A 17,008-nucleotide genomic window follows, 5' to 3' on the forward strand; every position below is an offset into this window, starting at 1 on the left:
TCCTATAACTGGCTCGATATCCTATAACTGGCCCGATATCCTATAACTGGCCCGATATCCTATAACTGGATCGATATCCTACAACTGGATCGATATCCTACAACTGGATCGATATCCGACAACTGGATCAATATCCTATAACTGGCCCGATATCCGAGAACTGGCTCGATATTCTATAACTGACTAGATATCGTATAACTGGCCCGATATCCTATAACTGACGAGATATCCTATAACTGGCTCGATATCCTATAACTGGCCCGATATCCTATAACTGGCCCGATATCCTTTACCTGGCCCGATGTCCTGTAACTGGCCCGATACCCTGTAACTGGCTAGATATCCTATAACTGGCTCGATATCCTATAAATGTCCCGATATCCTATAACTGGCTAGATATCCTATAACCGGCTCAATATCCTATAACTGGATCGACTTCCTATAACTGGCCCGATAACCTTTAACTGGATCGATATCCCATAACTGGATCGATATCCTATAACTGGATCAATATCCTATAACTGACTAGATATCCTATAACTGGATCGATATCTTATAACTGGATCGATATCCTATAACTGGATCGATATCCTATAACTGGATCAATATCCTATAAATGACGAGATATCCTATAACTGGATCGATAACTTATAACTGGATCGATATCCCATAACTGGCCCAATATCCTATAACTGGCTCGATATCCTATAACTGGCTCGATATCCTATAACTGGCACGATATCCTATAACTGGCCCGATATCCTATAACTGGCCCGATATCCTATAACTGGTCCGATATCCTATAACTGGATCGATACCCTACAACTGGCCCGATATCCTATAACTGGCTCGATATCCTATAACTGGCCCGATATCCTACAACTGGATCGATATCCTACAACTGGATCGATATCCTACAACTGGATCGATACCCTACAACTGGCCCGATATCCTATAACTGGCTCGATATCCTATAACTGGCCCGATATCCTATAACTGGCCCGATATCCTATAACTGGATCGATATCCTACAACTGGATCGATATCCTACAACTGGATCGATATCCTACAACTGGCTCGATATTCTACAACTGACTAGATATCGTATAACTGGCCCGATATCCTATAACTGACTAGATATCCTATAACTGGCCCGATATCCTATACCTGGCCCGATGTCCTGTAACTGGCCCGATACCCTGTAACTGGCTAGATATCCTATAACTGGCTCGATATCCTATAAATGTCCCGATATCCTATAACTGGCCGGATATCCTATAACTGGTCCGATATCCTATAACTGGCTCGATATCCTAAACCTGGCCCGATATCCTATAACTGGCCCGATATCCTATAACTGGATCGATATCCTACAACTGGATCGATATCCTACAACTGGATCGATATCCTACAACTGGATCGATATCCTATAACTGGCCCGATATCCTATAACTGGCTCGATATTCTACAACTGACTAGATATCGTATAACTGGCCCGATATCCTATAACTGACTAGATATCCTATAACTGGCCCGATATCCTATAACTGGCCCGATATCCTATACCTGGCCCGATGTCCTGTAACTGGCCCGATAGCCTGTAACTGGCTAGATATCCTATAACTGGCTCGATATCCTATAAATGTCCCGATATCCTATAACTGGCTAGATATCCTATAACTGGCTCAATATCCTATAACTGGATCGACTTCCTATAACTGGCCCGATTTCCTATAACTGGCGCGATATCCTATACCTGGCCCGATATCCTGTATCTGGCTCGATATCCTATAACTGACTAGATATCCTATAACTGGCCCGATATCCTATAACTGGCCCGATATCCTATACCTGGCCCGATATCCTGTAACTGACCCGATACCCTAGAACTGGCTAGATATCCTATAACTGGCTCGATATGCTATAACTGGCTCGCTATCCTATAACTGGCCCGATAACCTTTAACTGGATCGATATCCCATAACTGGATCGATATCCTATAACTGGATCAATATCCTATAACTGACTCGATATCCTATAACTGGCTCGATATCCTATAACTGGCCCGATATCGTATAACTGGATCGATAACCTACAACTGGATCGATATGCTACAACTGGATCGATATCCTACAACTGGATCGATATCCTACAACTGGATCGATATCCTATAACTGGCCCGATATCCTATACCTGGCTAGATATCCTATAACTGGCTCCATATCCTATAACTGTCCTGATATCCTATAACTGGCTAGATATCCTACACCTGGCTCAATATCCTATAACTGGATCGACTTCCTATAACTGGCCCGATATCCTATAACTGGCCCGATATCCTATACATGGCCCGATATCCTGTAACTGGCCCGATACCCTAGAACTGGCTAGATATCCTATAACTGGCTCGATATGCTATAACTGGCTCGATATCCTATAACTGGCCCGATATCCTTTAACTGGATCAATATCCCATAACTGGATCGATATCCTATAACTGGATCAATATCCAATAATTGACTAGATATCCTATCACTGGATCGATATCTTATAACTGGATCGATATGCTATAACTAGATCGATATCCTATAACTGGATCAATATCCTATAACTGACTAGATATCCTATAACTGGATCGATAACCCATAACTGGATCGATATCCCATAACTGGCCCGATACCCTACAACTGGCTCGATATCCTATAACTGGCTCGATATCCTATAACTGGCTCGATATCCTATAACTGGCTCGAAATCCTATAACTGGCTCGATATTCTATAACTGGCTCGATATCCTCTAACTGGCGCAATATCCTATAACTGGCGCGATATCCTATAACTGGCTCGATATCCTATAACTGGCTCGATATCCTATACGTGGCCCGATATCCTGTAACTGACTAGATATTCTATAACTGGCTCGATATCCTATAACTGGCCCGATATCCTATAACTGGCCCGATATCCTATAACTGGCCCGATATCCTATACCTGGCCCGATATCCTGTAACTGGCCCGATACCCTGTAACTGGCTAGATATCCTATAACTGCCTCGATATCCTATAACTGTCCCGATATCCTATAACTGGCTAGATATCCGAAAACTGGCTCAATATCCTATAACTGGCCCGATATCCTGTAACTGACTAGATATTCTATAACTGACTCGATATCCTATAACTGGCCCGATATCCTATAACTGGCCCGATATCCTATACCAGGCCCAATATCCTGTAACTGGCCCGATACCCTGTAACTGGCTAGATATCCTATAACTGCCTCGATATCCAATAACTGTCCCGATATCATATAACTGGCTAGATATTTTATAACTGGCTCAATATCCTATAACTGGATCGACTTCCTATAACTGGCCCGATATCCTATAACTGGCCCGATATCCTATACCTGGCCCGATATCCTGTAACTGGCCCGATACCCTAGAACTGGCTAGATATCCGATAACTGGCTCGATATGCTATAACTGGCTCGCTATCCTATAACTGGCCCGATAACCTTTAACTGGATCGATATCCCATAACTGGATCGATATCCTATAACTGGATCAATATCCTATAACTGACTAGATATCCTATAACTGGATCGATATCTTATAACTGGATCGATATCCAATAACTGGCTCGATATCCTATAATTGGCTCGATATCCTATAACTGGCCCGATATCGTATAACTGGATCGATATCCTCCAACTGGATCGATATCCTACAACTGGATCGATATCCTACAACTGGACCGATATCCTATAACTGGCCCGATATCCTATAACTGGCTCGATATCCTGGCTCGATATCCTATAACTGGCTCGATATCCTATAACTGGCTCGATATCCTATAACTGGCTCGATATTCTATAACTGGCTCGATATCCTATAACTGGCGCGATATCCTATAACTGGCTCGATATCCTATAACTGGCTCGATATCCTATAAATGGCTCGATATCCTATAACTGGCCCGAAATCGTATAACTGGCTCGATATCCTATAACTGGCTCGATATCATATAACTGGCTCGATATCCTATAACTGGCACGATATCCTATAACTGGCCCGATATCCTGTAACTGGCCCGATATCCTATAACTGGCCCGATACCCTATAACTGGCTCGATATCCTATAACTGGCCCGATATCATATAACTGGCTCGATATCCTATAACTGGCTCGATATCCTATAACTGTCCCGATATCCTATAACTGGCTAGATATCCTATAACTGGATCGATATCCTATAACTGGCCCGATATCCTATAACTGGCCCGATATCCTATGACTGGATAATATCCTATAACTGGCTCGATATCCTATAACTGGCCCGATATCGTATAACTGGATCGATATCCTACAACTGGCTCGATATCGTATAACTGGCCCGATATCGTATAACTGGATCGATATTCTATAACTGGCTCGATATCCTATAACTGGCCTGATATCCTATAACTGGCCCGATATCCTATACCTGGCCCGATATCCTGTAACTGGCCCGATACCCTGTAACTGGCTAGATATCCTATAACTGGCTCCATATCCTATAACTGTCCCGATATGCTATAACTGGCCCGATATCCTATAACTGGCCCGATATCCTATAACTGGCCCGATATCCTATAACTGGCCCGATATCCTATAACTGGTTCGATATCCTATAACTGGCTCGATATCCTATAACTGTCCCGATATCCTATAACTGGCTAGATATCCTATAACTGGCTCAATATCTATAACTGGATCGACTTCCTATAACTGGCCCGATATCCTGTAACTGGCCCGATATCCTATACCTGGCCCGATATCCTGTAACTGGCCCGATACCCTAGAACTGGCTAGATATCCTACAACTGGCTCGATTTGCTATAACTGGCTCGATATCCTATAACTGGCCCGATAACCTTTAACTGGATCGATATCCCATAACTGGATCGATATCCTATAACTGGATCAATATCCTATAACTGACTAGATATCCTATAACTGGATCGATATCTTATAACTGGATCGATATCCTATAACTAGATCGATATCCTATAACTGGCCCGATATCCTATAACTGGCCTGATATCCTATAACTGGATAATATCCTATAACTGGCTCGATATCCTATAACTGGCTCAACTTCCTATAACTGGCCCGATATCCTATAACTGGATAATATCCCATAACTGGCTCGATATCGTATAACTGGCCCGATATCGTATAACTGGATCGATATCCTATAACTGGCCCGATATCATATAACTGGCTCGATATCCTATAACTGACTAGATATCCTATAACTGGCCCGATATCCTATAACTGACTAGATATCCTATAACTGGCTCGATATCCTATAACTGGCCCGATATCCTACAACTGGCCCGATATCCTATACCTGGCCCGATATCCTGTAACTGGCCCGATACCCTGCAACTGGCTAGATATCCTATAACTGGCTCCATATCCTGTAACTGGCCCGATACCCTAGAACTGGCTAGATATCCTATAACTGGCTCGATATGCTATAAGTGGCTCGATATCCTCTAACTGGCCCGATATCCTTTAACTGGATCGATATCCCATAACTGGATCGATAACCTGTAACTGGATCAACATCCTACAACTGACTAGATATCCTATAACTGGATCGATATCTTATAACTGGATCGATATCCTATAACTGGATCGATATCCTATAACTGGATCAATATCCTATAACTGACTAGATATCCTATAACTGGATCGATAACCTATAACTGGTTCGATATCCCATAACTGGCCCGATATCCTATAACTGGCTCAATATCCTATAACTGGCTCGATATCCTATAACTGGCTCGATATCCTATAACTGGCTCGATATCCTATAACTGGCTCGATATTCTATAACTGGCTCGATATCCTATAACTGGCGCGATATCCTATAACTGGCTCGATATCCTATAACTGGCTCGATATCCTATAAATGGCTCGATATCCTATAACTGGCCCGAAATCCTATAACTGGCTCGATATCCTATAACTGGCTCGATATCATATAACTGGCTCGATATCCTATAACTGGCACGATATCCTATAACTGGCCCGATATCCTGTAACTGGCCCGATATCCTATAACTGGCCCGATACCCTATAACTGGCTCGATATCCTATAACTGGCCCGATATCATATAACTGGCTCGATATCCTATAACTGGCTCGATATCCTATAACTGTCCCGATATCCTATAACTGGCTAGATATCCTATAACTGGATCGATATCCTATAACTGGCCCGATATCCTATAACTGGCCCGATATCCTATTACTGGATAATATCCTATAACTGGCTCGATATCCTATAACTGGCCCGATATCGTATAACTGGATCGATATCCTACAACTGGCTCGATATCGTATAACTGGCCCGATATCGTATAACTGGATCGATATTCTACAACTGGCTCGATATCCTATAACTGGCCTGATATCCTATAACTGGCCCGATATCCTATACCTGGCCCGATATCCTGTAACTGGCCCGATACCCTGTAACTGGCTAGATATCCTATAACTGGCTCCATATCCTATAACTGTCCCGATATGCTATAACTGGCCCGATATCCTATAACTGACTCGATATCCTATAACTGGCCCGATATCCTATAACTGGCCCGATATCCTATAACCGGCCCGATATCCTATAACTGGCTCGATATCCTATAACTGGCTCGATATCCTATAACTGGCTCGATATCCTATAACTGGCCCGAAATCCTACAACTGGCTCGATATCCTATAACTGACCATCTATCCTATAACTGGCTCGATATCCTATAACTGGCTCGATATCCTATAACTGGCACGATATCCTATAACTGGCCCGATATCCTATAACTGGCCCGATATCCTATAACTGGCCCGATACCCTATAACTGGCCCGATATCGTATAACTGGCTCGATATCCTATAACTGGCCCGATATCCTATAACTGGCCTGATACCCTATAACTGGCTCGATATCCTATAAATGTCCCGATATCCTATAACTGGCTAGATATCCTATAACTGGATCGATATCCTATAACTGGTCTGATATCCTATAACTGGCCCGATATCCTATAACTGGATAATATCCTATAACTGGATCGATATCCTATAACTGGCCCGATATCCTGTACCTGGCCTGATATCCTGTAACTGGCTCGATATCCTATAACTGACTAGATATCCTATAACTGGCTCGATATCCTATAACTGACTAGATATCCTATAACTGGTTCGATATCCTATTACTGGCCCGATGTCCTATAACTGGCCCGATATCCAATACCTGGCCCGATATCCTGTAACTGGCCCGATACCCTATAACTGGCCAGATATCCTGTAACTGGCTCGATATCCTATAACTGTCCCGATATCCTATAACTGGCTAGATATCCTATAACTGGCCCGATATCCTATAACTGGCTCGATATCCTATAACTGGCCCCATATCCTATAACTGGCTCGATATCGTATAACTGGATCGATATCCTATAATTGGCCCCATATCCTATAACTGGATCGATATCCTATAACTGGGCCCATATCCTACAACTGGCTCGATATCCTATAACTGGCCCGATATCCTATAACTGGCTCGATATCCTATAACTGGCTCGATATCCTATAACTGACTAGATATCCTATAACTGGCTCGATATCCTATAACTGGCCCGATATCCTATAACTGGCCCGATATCCTATACCTGGCCCGATATCCTGTAACTGGCCGGTACCCTGTAACTGGCTAGATATCCTATAACTGGCTCAATATCCTATAACTGGATCGACTTCCTATAACTGGCCCGATATCCTATACCTGGCCCGATATCCTGTAACTGGCCCGATACCCTAGAACTGGCTAGATATCCTATAACTGGGCCCATATCCTATAACTGGCTCGATATCCTATAACTGGCCCGATATCCTAAAACTGGCTCGATATCCTATAACTGGCCCGATATCCTATATCTGGCCCGATATCCTGTAACTGGCCCGATACCCTAGAACTGGCTAGATATCCTATAACTGGGCCCATATCCTATAACTGGCTCGATATCCTATAACTGTCCCGATATCCTATAACTGGCTAGATATCCTATAACTGGCTCAATATCCTATAACTGACTTGATATCCTATAACTGGCTCGATATCCTATAACTGGCCCGATATTCTATAACTGGCCCGATATCCTATAAGTGGATCGATATCCTTTAACTGGCTCAATATCCTATAACTGGCTCGATATCCTATAACTGGCTCGATATCCTATAACTGGCTCGATATCCTATAACTGTCCCGATATCCTATAACTGGTTAGATATCCTATAACTGGCCCGATATCCTATAACTGGCTCGATATCCTATAACTGGCCCCATATCCTATAACTGGCTCGATATCGTATAACTGGATCGATATCCTATAATTGGCCCCATATCCTATAACTGGATCGATATCCTATAACTGGGCCCATATCCTACAACTGGCTCGATATCCTATAACTGGCCCGATATCCTATAACTGGCTCGATATCCTATAACTGGCTCGATATCCTATAACTGACTAGATATCCTAGAACTGGCTCGATATCCTATAACTGGCCCGATATCCTATAACTGGCCCGATATCCTATACCTGGCCCGATATCCTGTAACTGGCCGGTACCCTGTAACTGGCTAGATATCCTATAACTGGCTCAATATCCTATAACTGGATCGACTTCCTATAACTGGCCCGATATCCTATACCTGGCCCGATATCCTGTAACTGGCCCGATACCCTAGAACTGGCTAGATATCCTATAACTGGGCCCATATCCTATAACTGGCTCGATATCCTATAACTGGCCCGATATCCTAAAACTGGCTCGATATCCTATAACTGGCCCGATATCCTATACCTGGCCCGATATCCTGTAACTGGCCCGATACCCTAGAACTGGCTAGATATCCTATAACTGGGCCCATATCCTATAACTGGCTCGATATCCTATAACTGTCCCGATATCCTATAACTGGCTAGATATCCTATAACTGGCTCAATATCCTATAACTGACTTGATATCCTATAACTGGCTCGATATCCTATAACTGGCCCGATATTCTATAACTGGCCCGATATCCTATAAGTGGATCGATATCCTTTAACTGGCTCAATATCCTATAACTGGCTCGATATCCTATAACTGGCTCGATATCCTATAACTGGCTCGATATCCTATAACTGGCCTGAAATCCTATAACTGGCCCGAAATCCGATAACAGGATCGATATCCTATAACTGGCTCGATATCCTATATCTGACTCGATATCCTTTAACTGACTCGATATCCTTTAACTGGCCCGATATCCTATGACAGGCCCGATATCCTATGACAGGCTCGATATCCTATAACTGGATTGATATCCTATACCTGGCCCGATATCCTATAACTGGCTCGATATCCTATAACTGACTAGATATCCTATAACTGACTAGATATCCTATAACTGGCTCGATATCCTATAGCTGGCTCGATATCCTATAATTGTCCCGATATCCTAGAACTGGCCCGATATCCTATAACTGACTCGATACCCTATAACTGGCCCGATATCTTATAACTGGCTCGATACCCTATAACTGGCCCGATACCCTATAACTGGCTCGATATCACTTAACTGGCTTGATATCCTATAACTGACTAGATATCCTGTAACTGACTAGATATCCTATAACTGGCTCGATAGCCTATAACTGGCTCGATATTCTATAACTGGCTCGATATCCTATAATTGGCTCGATATCCTATAACTGGCTCGATATCCTATAACTGGCTCAATATCCTATAACTGACCCGATATCATATAACTGGCTAGATATCCTATAACTGACTAGATATCCTGTAACTGGCTCGATATGCTGTAACTGGCTCGATAACCTATAACTGGCTCGATATCCTATAATTGGCTCAATATCCTATAACTGGCTCGATATCCTATAACTGGCTCGATATCCTATAACTGGCTCGATATCCTATAACTGGCTCAATATCCTATAACTGGCCCGATATCATATAACTTTCCCGATATCCTATAACTGGCTAGATATCCTATAACTGGCTCAATATCCTATAACTGTATCGACATCCTATAACTGAATAGATACCCTATAACTGGCTCGATATCCTATAACTGGCCCGATATCCTATAACTGGATCGATACCCTACAACTGGCCCGATATCCTATAACTGGCTCGATATCCTATAACTGGCCCGATATCCTATAACTGGCCCGATATCCTATAACTGGATCGATATCCTACAACTGGATCGATATCCTACAACTGGATCGATATCCTACAACTGGATCGATATCCTATAACTGGCCCGATATCCTATAACTGGCTCGATATCCTATAACTGGCCAGATATCCTATAACTGGCTCGATATCCTATAACTGGATCGATATCCTATAACTGGATCGATATCCTACAACTGGATCGATATCCTATAACTGGATCGATATCCTATAACTGGCCTGATATCCTATAACTGGATCGATATCCTATAACTGGATCGATATCCTATAACTTGCCCGATATCCTATAACTGGCCCGATATCCTATAACTGGATCGATATCCTATAACTCGATCGATATCCTATAACTGGCCCGATATCCTACAACTGGCCCGATATCCTACAACTGGCCCGATATCCTATACCTGGCCCGATATCCTATAACTGGCTCGATATCCTATAACTGTCTCGATATCCTATAACTGACTAGATATCCTGTAACTGACTAGATATCCTATAACTGGCTCGATATCCTATAACTGGATCAATATCCTATAACTGGCTCGATATCCTATAACTGGCTCGATATCCTATAATTGGCTCGATATCCTATAACTGGCTCAATATCCTATAACTGGCTCAATATCCTATAACTGGATCAATATCCTATAACTGGATCAATATCCTATAACTGGCTCGATATCCTATAACTGGCTCAATATCCTATAACTGGCCCCATATCCTACAACTGGATCGATATCCTATAACTGGATCGATATCCTACAACTGGATCGATATCCTATAACTGGCTCGATATCCTATAACTGGCCCGATATCATATAACTGGATCGATATCCTATAACGAATCCGGCCTCGGGTGACTGTCTGTGTGGAGTTTGCACATTCTCCCCGTGTTTGCGTGGGTTTTCTCCGGGTGCTCCGGTTTCCTCCCACAGTCCAAAGATGTGCGGGTTAGGTTGATTGGCTATGATAAATTGACCCTTAGTGTTAGGGGGATTAAATACGTGGGGTTACGGGGATAGGCTGGGATATGTGTTGATGTAGGGGTTACGGGGATCGGGTGGGATATGTGTCGGTGCAGGCTCGATGGGCCGAAATGGCCTCTATCTGCACTGTGGGGTTTCTGTGATTCTGTGAACTGGCTTGATATCCTATAACTGGCCCGATATCGTATAACTGGATCGATATCCTATAACTGGCCCGATATCCTATAACTGGCCCAATATCCTATAACAGGCTCGATATCCTATAACTGGATCGATATCCTATACCTGGCCCGATATCCTATAACTGGCCCCATATCCTATAACTGGCTCGATATCCTATAACTGACTAGATATCCTATAACTGACTAGATAGCCTATAACTGGCTCGATATCCTATAACTGGCTCGATATATAACTGTCCCGATATCCTATAACTGGATCGATATCCTATAACTGACTAGATATCCTATAACTGGCTTGATATCCTATAACTGGCCCAATATCCTATAACTGGTTCGATATCCTATAACTGGATCGAACTGACTAGATATTCTATAACTGGCTCGATATCCTGTAACTTATTAGATATCCTATAACTGGCCCAATATCCTATAACTGGCTCGATATCCTATAACTGGCCCGATATCCTTTTACTGGATCGATATCCTATAACTGGATCGATATCCTATAACTGACTAGATATTCTATAACTGGCCCGATATCCTATAACTGGCCCGATATCCTATAACTGCATCGATATCCTATAACTGACTAGATATCCTATAACTGGATCGATATCCTATAACTGACTAGATATCTACAACTGGCTCGATATCCTATAACTGGCCCTATATCCTAAAACTGGCTCGATATCCTATCAGCATAAGACCCAAGGAGGGAACATATAAATTGGCCAGAAAAAGCAGTAAACCTGATTATTGGGAGCAGTTTAGGATTCAACAAAGGAGGACAAAGGGATTAATTAAGAGGGGGGAAATAGAGTATGAGAGTAAGCTTTCAGGGAACATAAAAACTGACTGTAAAAGCTTCTATACATATGTGAAGAGAAAAAGATTGGTGAAGTCAAGCGCAGGTCTCTTGCAGTCAGAATCAGGGGAATTTATAATGGGGAACAAAGAAATGGCAGACCAACTAAATACATATTTTGGTTCTGTCTTCACAAAGGAGGACACAAATAACCTCCCAGAGATGTCGGGGAATATAGGGTCTAAAGAAAGGGAGGAACTGACAGAAATCAGTATTTGTAGGGAAATGGTGTTAGGGAAATTGACGGGATTGAAGGCCGATAAATCCCCAGGGCCTGATAATCTACATCTAGGGTACTTAAGGAAGTGGCCCTAGAAATAGTAGATGCATTGCTGGTCATCTTCCAAAATTCGATAGACTCTGGAACAGTTCCCATGGATTGGCGGGTAGCTAATGTTACCCCACTGTTCAAAAAAGGTGGTAGAGAGAAAAAGGGAATTACAGACATCGGTAGCGGGGAAAATGCTAGAGTCCATTATAAAAGATGTAATAGCAGAGCACTTGGAAAACAGTGACAGGATCGGACAAAGTCAACATGAATTTACAAAAGGTAAATCGTGCTTGACTAATCTACTGGAATTTTTTGAGGATGTAACTGGTAAAATAGATAAGGGAGAACCAGTGGATGTGGTGTATTTGGACTTTCAAAAGGCTTTTGATAAGGTCCCGCGTAAGAGATTAGCATGTAAAGTTAAGGCACATGGGATTGGGGGAAAGGTATTGACTTGGATAGAGAATGGGTTGGCAGACAGAAAGCAAAGAGTTGGAATAAACGGGTCTTTTTCCGAGTGGCAGGCAGTGACTAGTGGGGTACTGCAGGGATCAGTCCTTGGACCCCAGCTATTCACAATATATATTAATGATCTGGATGAGGGAACTAGATGTAATATCTCCAAGTTTGCAGATGACACAAAGCTGGGTGGGCGTGTGTGCTGTGAGGAGGTTGCCGAGAAACTCCAGTATGATTTGGACAGGTTGGGTGATTGGGCAGAAGCTTGGCAGATGCAATATAACGTGGATAAATGTGAGGTTATCCACTTTGGTGTCAAAAACAGGAAGGCAGATTATTATCTGAATGGCAATAGATTGGGAGAAGGGGAAGTGCAACGAGACCTGGGCGTCTTTGTGCACCAGTCGCTGAAGGTAAGCATGCAGGTGCAGCAGGCGGTTAAGAAGGCAAATGGTATGTTGGCCTTCGTAGCGAGAGGGTTTGAGTACAGGAACAAGGATGTCTTGCTGCAGTTGTACAGGGCCTTGGTGAGACCACATCTTGAGTATTGTGTGCAGTTTTGGTCGCCTTATCTGAGGAAGGATGTTCTTGCCATGGAAGGAGTGCAGCGAAGATTCACCAGGCTGATACCTGGGATGGCAGGAATGACGTATGAGGTGAGATTGGGTCGATTGGGCTTGTACTCGTTGGAGTTTAGAAGAATGAGAGGGGATCTCATTGAAACTTATAAAATTCTGACAGGACTAGACAGACTAGATGCAGGAAGGATGTTCCTGATGGTCGGGGAGTCCAGAACCAGGGGTCACAGTCTAAGGATAAGGGGTAAGCCATTTAGGACAGAGATGAGGAGGAATTTCTTCACCCAGAGTGGTGAACCTGTGGAATTCTCTACCAAAGAAGGCAGTAGAGGCCAATTCATTAAATATATTCAAGAAGGAGTTAGATATATTTCTTAAGGCTAAAGGGATCAAGGGGTATGGGGAGAAGGCAGGAACAGGGCACTGGAATTTGGATGATCAGCCATGATCGCATTGAACGGTGGAGCAGGCTCGAGGTGCCGAATGGCCTACTCCTGCTCCTATCTTCTATGTTTCTATGTTTCTAAATGGCTCGATATCCTATAACTGGTTCGATATCCTATAACTAGCTCGATATCCTACCACATGATAATATGGTGCAAATGTAGACTGGAGTTGAGAGAGGTTTTCCTCAGTGTAATTATTGAGTAGCGAACCGATGCCCCAGTGTGTTTTCTCACACTGCTGCGGTCACAAGCACTGCCACTGGAAGCTGCCAGAGCATCCACATACCGTAATTACTCAAATATAGGCTGCACTTTTTAAATACCTAAAGGGTGTTGCCTATACACAAGTTAATAACAATGATTTTATTTCCTGGGAGGAGCTGAAGTTTGGGATGTGGCCTATAATCGGGGGTGGTTCAATGTTAGTAAGTACAGTAACACAACACCAGTCTTTGAGGCCTCCTTTGATGGTTCTCCATCTCACATCAACAACAACTTGCATTTATATAGCGCCTTTAACATAGCCAAACATCCCAAGGTGTTTTACAGGAACATTATCAATAAAACAATTTGACACCGAGCCACCGAAGGAGATATTAGGAAGTTGACCAAATGCTTGGTCAGAGAGGGCGGTTTTAAGGAGCGTCTTAAAGGTGGAGAGAGAAGTAGAGAGGCGGAGAGGTTTAGGGAGGGAATTCCAGAGCTTGGGGCTTCAGCGGCTGAAGGCACAGCCGCCAATGGTGGAGCGATGGAAACTGGGGATACACAGGAGGCCAGAATTTGAGGAGTGCAGAGATCTCGGGGGGTTGTGGGGCTGGAGGAGATTACAGAGATAGGGAGGTGGCGAGGCCATGGAGGGATTTGAAAACAAGGATGAGAATTTTAAAACAGACGTTGTCAAACCGGGAGCCAATGTAGGTCAGCAAGCACAGGGGAGATTGGTGAACGAGACTTAGTGTAAGTAAGGAGACAGTCAGCTGAGTTTTGGATGAGCTCGAGTTTACGTAGGGTTGCACATTCTCACCACTCTCTGGGTAAAGAAGTTTCCCCTGAATTCCCGATTGGATTTATTAGTGACTCTCATATTTATGACCTCTATTTCAAATCCTTTCATAATCTTAAAGACCTCTACCAGGTCACCCCTCAATCTTCTCTTTTAAAGAGTAAAGAGCCCCAGCCTGTTCGGTTCTAGACCTTCTATTCCTTTCTCCCTCATGTGTTTATCCAGCTTCCCCTTAAACACATCTGTGCTATTCACCTCAACCACTCCCCGTGGTAGCGAGTCCCACATTCTGGGTAAGGAAATCTGAATGACCTTTAAGTGTGTTAACTGGTTTTGAACCTTCTTCCCGTCTTCTCCAGGCAGCTTTGGCCGAAAGCAACATGCAGCTGCTCAACAGCCCGGCCCTGATGAACACGTCGGCCAGTGGCCTGATGCACGTGGGCCACGATGATGTCAGTAGCACTGTGGAGCAAGTGAACAGCAACGGGAGCAGCAGTCCCGGGCTCTCCCCTCAACAGCACGGGTACGAACCGGCTCCGGGGGCTGGAGGCTGGGGGCTGGGCTCTGAGTTATGGTGAGAGGTCTAATGGGTTAGACACAACAACAACTTGCATTTATAGAGCGCTTTTAACACAGTGAAACATCCCAAGGCCCTTCACAGGAGCGTAATCAGACAACAATTGACACTGAGCCACACGAGACATTCGGGCAAGCTTGGTCACAGTGGTAGGTTTTACGGAGCGTCTTAAAGGAGGATAGCGAGGTGGAGAGGTTTAGGGAGGGAATTCCAGAGCTCGGGGCCTCAGCAGCTGAAGGCACGGCCGCCAATGGTGGAGCGAGGAAAATCGGGGATGCTCAAGAGGCCAGAATCGGAGGAGCGCCGAGATCTCAGAGGGTTGTGGGGCTGGAGGAGGTTACAGAGATTGTGAGGGGCTAAGTTATGGAGGGATTTGAAAACAGGGATGGGAAATTTAAAATGGAGGTGTTGCCGGACCGGGAGCCAATGTAGGTCAGTGAGCACAGGGGGTGATGGGTGAACACAAGCCTTTCACCTCGGGGTTTTGGGTTTACATCCTGCCCAAGCCACTGAGGGTGAAAGTTTCCGCCACCTGCTGGCTGTAAGACTGAGTGAAATTAGCTTGGGCCTCCTCAGTCCGATTCCCAGCGGGAATCCCGCAGCATAAAACTGCCCCAAATTCAACACCAATTGGGAAGCTCACTCAGACAGGCCTAATGACATAAGAACATAAGAAATAGGAGCAGGAGTAGGCCAATCGGCCCCTCGAGCCTGCTCCGCCACTCAATAAGATCATGGCTGATCTGATCCTAACCGCCAATCTACTATCACAGAACCATCTCCTGAATCTAACAGAATTAGACACACGAAATAGGAGCAGGATCAGGCTACACAGCCCCTGGGCCCGCTCCGCTACCCACAGGCCATGACCGATCTGAACCTAGACTCATGTCCAAATTCCTGCCCGCTCCCCGTAACCCTTAATTCCCTTTTCTTCTAGGAAACTGTCTATTTCTGTTTTAAATTTATGTAATGATGTAGCTTCTACAGCTTTTTGGGGCAGCATATTCCATGGACCTACCACCCTCTGAGTGAAGTAGTTCCTCCTCATCTCAGTTTTGAAAGAGCAGCCCCTTATTCTAAGACTATGCCCCCTAGTTCTAGTTTCACCCATCATCGGGAACATTCTCCCCGCATCCACCCGATCCAACCCCTTCATAATCTTATATGTTTCAATAAGATCGCCTCTCATTCTTCTGAACTCCAATGAGTAGAGTCCCAATCTACTCAACCTCTCCTCATATGTCCATCCCCTCATCCCCAGGATTAACCGAGTGAACCTTCTTTGTACTGACTCGAGAGCAAGTATGTCCTTT

At 43.9% G+C, this 17,008-nt stretch overlaps 1 protein-coding gene across 3 annotated transcripts in view; it reads left to right on the forward strand.

The window, feature by feature from the left end:
• The window catches only part of foxp4 (forkhead box P4), a 728,261-nt gene that overhangs the window by 699,166 nt on the left and 12,087 nt on the right, over nt 1–17,008 (forward strand). For all 3 annotated transcript variants that reach the window (XM_086010975.1, XM_086010973.1, XM_086010974.1), the window contains one exon: nt 15,475–15,638. In XM_086010975.1, coding sequence (XP_085867101.1) covers nt 15,475–15,638 — 164 coding nt within the window. The remainder of the gene's footprint in view (nt 1–15,474; nt 15,639–17,008) is intronic.

Source organism: Somniosus microcephalus, chromosome 18 (genome assembly GCF_052327205.1).
Source record: "Somniosus microcephalus isolate GS21.2 chromosome 18, FLI_Smic_1.0, whole genome shotgun sequence".
NCBI classification, from domain to species: domain Eukaryota; kingdom Metazoa; phylum Chordata; class Chondrichthyes; order Squaliformes; family Somniosidae; genus Somniosus; species Somniosus microcephalus.